Source organism: Mus caroli, chromosome 8, assembly GCF_900094665.2.
Source record: "Mus caroli chromosome 8, CAROLI_EIJ_v1.1, whole genome shotgun sequence".
Classification (NCBI taxonomy): Eukaryota; Metazoa; Chordata; class Mammalia; order Rodentia; family Muridae; genus Mus; species Mus caroli.
This window is the reverse complement of record NC_034577.1, coordinates 85,773,600-85,778,006: the sequence shown is the minus strand read 5'-3', so window position 1 is coordinate 85,778,006 and position 4,407 is coordinate 85,773,600. Positions and strand designations below refer to the sequence as shown.

At 39.2% G+C, this 4,407-nt stretch overlaps 1 protein-coding gene across 3 annotated transcripts in view; it reads right to left on the bottom strand.

The window, feature by feature from the left end:
* Nup93 (nucleoporin 93) overlaps positions 1-4,407 on the bottom strand; it is a 111,047-nt gene that overhangs the window by 37,222 nt on the left and 69,418 nt on the right. For all 3 annotated transcript variants that reach the window (XM_021169822.2, XM_029480656.1, XM_029480655.1), the window contains one exon: positions 1,266-1,328. In XM_021169822.2, the coding sequence (XP_021025481.1) occupies positions 1,266-1,328 (63 nt within the window). The remainder of the gene's footprint in view (positions 1-1,265; positions 1,329-4,407) is intronic.

Here is a 4,407-nt window from a genome sequence, read left to right as displayed (position 1 = left end):
TTCTCTGCCATTCGGTATTCCTCAGGTGAGAATTCTTTGTTCAGTTCTGAGCCCCATTTTATAATGGGGTTATTTGACTTTCTGGAGTCCACCTTCTTGAGTTCTTTATATCATTGGTCTTTTATAACAGGACAATCAATTTTGGTAAGAAATTCAAGAGTGAACAACAACAAAAACCCTTTCTAAACGTCTTCAGATCTAAATCAAATTAATTTCTCTATTTCTAGGATTAAGTACTGCTGCCAACACTGTAACTAATGAAACTGGAATTTCCTAATTGGTCACGTAATGTCTTTGGAACATTTCTTGCACACTAGAGAAGGCAGCCGTGCCTGCCATCAGTCCTACTGAGGATTTTACCCTGTAGACTGAACTAACTGCGCATCAAGCAGGGGTCCTTCTCACTTCATTACTTTTCAGATTACACAAATAATACATAAACACATTTCACCTGACATCCAAGCTAAGTAAACACTGCAAGAGGAGCAACATTCCTTCCTCCAATCCCTCTGCAGAGAGACACAGCAGGCAGACTGGCAGGTGCTTCTGGGAGAAGGCACCTTCACAGAGTCAGGTCTAACTTGACAGCTAACCTTTTCTCTCTCTTCCCCAAAGACCTCTCAGGAGCCTCAAAACTTTTACTCTGAGCTGGGATGTTACTGAAAAGCTGCAGTCCTTGTCAGAAACAAGAGGAGCTAATGCACATTAGTAAAGGACCTGTCAGCATCATGAAGGAATGCTTCTCCAAAATATACACTTTTATCCAACATGGAATGCTATATTGCTGTGTCTTGGGAATCTCACCTAACAATTACTATTCATTCCCAGAATGAAACCACCCAGAAACACCTGTGTAAAACTATCTGTTCTGATATTTCTGGATTGAGAGCATTTGCAGGGGTGGAGAGAGGCTAGAATGTACAATGGCTGCTCTGGGTGATGTATCTGTTATCATTTAGCATACCAAACATATTCTAGAAGCATTTGAGAAAATGTTAGCATGGTGATATAGCCTTGCTACCAACCTGGAAACCTGGGTTTGAGCCCCAAACCCACATGGTAAAAGGAAATAACCAACACACAAAAGGTGTCCTTTAGTTCTACATCCCACCCCGCCTAGAAATAAACGACAGTATAAAACAAAATGTTAGTTTGAAAAAAAAAAAAGTGTCGCCATCATGCAGTAAGATGAAGGAAACAGAACAGGCAGGACTTGCAATCCACTGATTAACACCATCACTCATGCATTTCATGTTGTTTCTTACCCTCTTCCGGGACTCTTCAATAGCAGACAACAAGGCATTATCTTTCTCATTCTTCAGGAAGCCCTAGAAAATGAAGTAAAGCCACATAACCAAGGTTACTTCCAAATAGCCAGAAGTATACTGCTGAGCAAAAGGTAATCCCAAGAACCTGGTGTAGCAGTGCATGTCTTTAACTCTGGCACCGAGGTGGAGACAGGAGAATCAGGAGCTCAAGGCCATTTCCAGTAACGCAGGAAGTTTGCAGGCCAAATTGGGATATTGGAGACTCTGTACTCTCTATCCTCTCTGCCCCTGCCAAAGCCTAGTGCCTCCATTTACTAATGGCAGGACATTAACCAAACTCTAAAAGTCTGCTGACTTATGTATAATAATGAGATAATGCAATCAAGTTCTTGGACCCAAGGCTCAGTACACAGCTCTATCATTAATACTGATTGTCTAGATATGTGGGAGACGTTAAGGAAAGTGAACTCAGGGTGGCCTCCTGGTTCTTGTTCACTGTCTCTATTTGCCTGAGATGAGGTCAGCTGAGGGAGGATACAAGAGCCTGTGACAATAGGCACAGATGCACACAGGCAGACCCTGTCTTTCATACAAAGGCAAAGCTTCTTTTCCACAGCTTGGGGCTGCGAGGTCTAAGCAGAAACAAGGAAAGCTACAATTAGTATTACATATTCATCATGGATGGAGATCAAAGTCTTGTTGTAATATGAAAGACTCCAAGTCATGCTACACCCCAGATCCACCGAAATTCTGTACAGCACAGTTGGCAAGCACACTATTTATACATTTATACATTTTAATGACCTGCTTTCTTTGTAATGCTTTCTTTATGATTTTTTAAAAAGAATTTGGGGAATGTAAAAGAAAGACTTAAGCAAACACTTTTAAATGGCAAGCTCACTTAAGACGCACCGGATGGTTTTCTACAGATCTGCTTAGTTTGCATACTTGTCATTTTAACAACTGTAGCTTTATGCACTCTGTCCAAATAACCTAGTTCTTAAGCTGCTGGTTAGCAAATATGAATGGAAGGCGATACAGGAATATAATTTGGATAAGATATTAATAATATTCTTAGATCTCCAAGATCCCTTATCCACTGGTCCACGATTCCCCTGCACGCTGCTCTCATACTCCAAGGCAGCCAGCAGCCAGCAGCCAAACAGTCCCCTCGGGAAGACGGCTCCAGGGCAGCTCTGAGGATTCAATGCAGACGGTTGTCTACACTGACAACGGGGTATGAGGTGAGGGTTAGGGAGAGGCTTCAGTCCCTTTTTAGTAATGGTCCCACATACAGGAAAGGGAGATGATGTAATCATAAAATATACATACATTGTCCTTCATGGAAAAAGTCAATCTTGTATTATGAATTCTCTATTTTTCAGACAGGGTCTCAACTGTGTAGCATCCATCTCACCATCTTTCTCATAAGGGCTTCAATGGCTAAGGCTAAATTAAAGGCTTACAGTTTCACCATTTATAAGCAAAACTATGCATCAACTACCGTGGACTGATACTGCTCAACCATGAGTAGGCAGGGGCCATGCGCTGCTGCTCAGGAAGCTGTTCGATTAAAGGTGGGAGTGGGAGGAGAAGCCTCCATTGATAAGGCCTAGTTTAACTTTTCTGTTATGGCTAATGCAGAGGGCAGTATGTTAAACCTGATATTCTATCTCCCTTCTATGCTTCCCTGGGATCTTCCCAAGTCACACACATTAACTTCTTTTAACTATGCCTACATTCATGTATTTCACATATATGCATACATACAAACATATATACATACATACATACATACAAGCATGCAAAGCAGTAGTCAAGACACATTCACTTAAAAGAGAAGTACTCGTGAAACAGAGCCCTCAACTGAATTAAAAAGAATTCTCTCTCTCTCTCTCTCTCTCACGCGCACACACATACACACACACTCACTCATGCAAACCAACATTACCAACAATTAAAGAAAAAAAAGGTCATATATTTGAAGAAAAATGGGGCAGGGGGTTTACATGGGAGGGGCAGGAGGGAGGAAAGAGAAGTGGGTAAATGATGTAATTTTATTATTATTTCCAAAAATAAAAGATTATCATAGCAAAAGGAAAATAACAAATTATTGGGATCAGACTAAGCTCCTTGTCTTTTAAAAGCTATATTGTAAAAACTCTCAACATATTAAATGAAGCATTTGTACACGAGACTTGAATTGCAGATACGACCCACATATGAACAAAGACCACACCAGTAGGTACCTCAAAGACTACCTGCTCTCTGTAGTACACACAACCCTTTCTCAGAACTCCTGGAAGACAGGTCCAGACCGTTCCCCAGACAGCACACTATCTGCATGTGGCCTGTGCACATTTTAAGCCATAGGTCACTAACACAATGTGAATCTAGGGTTAAGAGCTTATATACCATATTATTTAGGCAATAATGACAAGAAAATTTGCATATATTCAATATCCCTCCAATAGGTCTTGCTATTTCTCTCTCCAAAGATGTTTTAAAACTTCCTAGTTCAGCATCCCAATCACTGGTATTACAGGTCTGTGCCACCACATTGTGCATGTCAGACAAAATGTTTATTCTAGAATGTTTGTGTTTGGTTATATATGGGGCCAATTACATTTATTCTGCTCTTTGATATTTATCTTTTATTCCTTTCTACAAGGAAACATTAGAATAGATTATACATATTATATACTTTCAAAACTATACATTCACAGCCTACCTTTTTTTAAATTTTCAACCTCATGCTTTTAATTTTAATATCAGATACTTGTTAGAGATGTTTGTGGATACAGAAGTATGAATGTTGGGGGAGTTAGATACAGTTAGGGTTGACCAAGACAGAGTATGTATTAAAAATGTCATAAGGAAACTTGCTACTTTGTAAACTAATGGAAAAATAAAGTAATATACTAAAGCCTGTTCTATTTTTCAATGTATCTATCTTGTACAACTTTATTGCAAAATGCACAAACAATAAAAGGAAACAAAGAATAAATTAGACTTCATCACAAACACATTTGGCCACAAAGAATGCCATCAAGAAATAGTTTCAAATCATGTACCCAATATGGGACTTGCATTGAGAATGAATATATATATATATATATATATATATATATATATATAT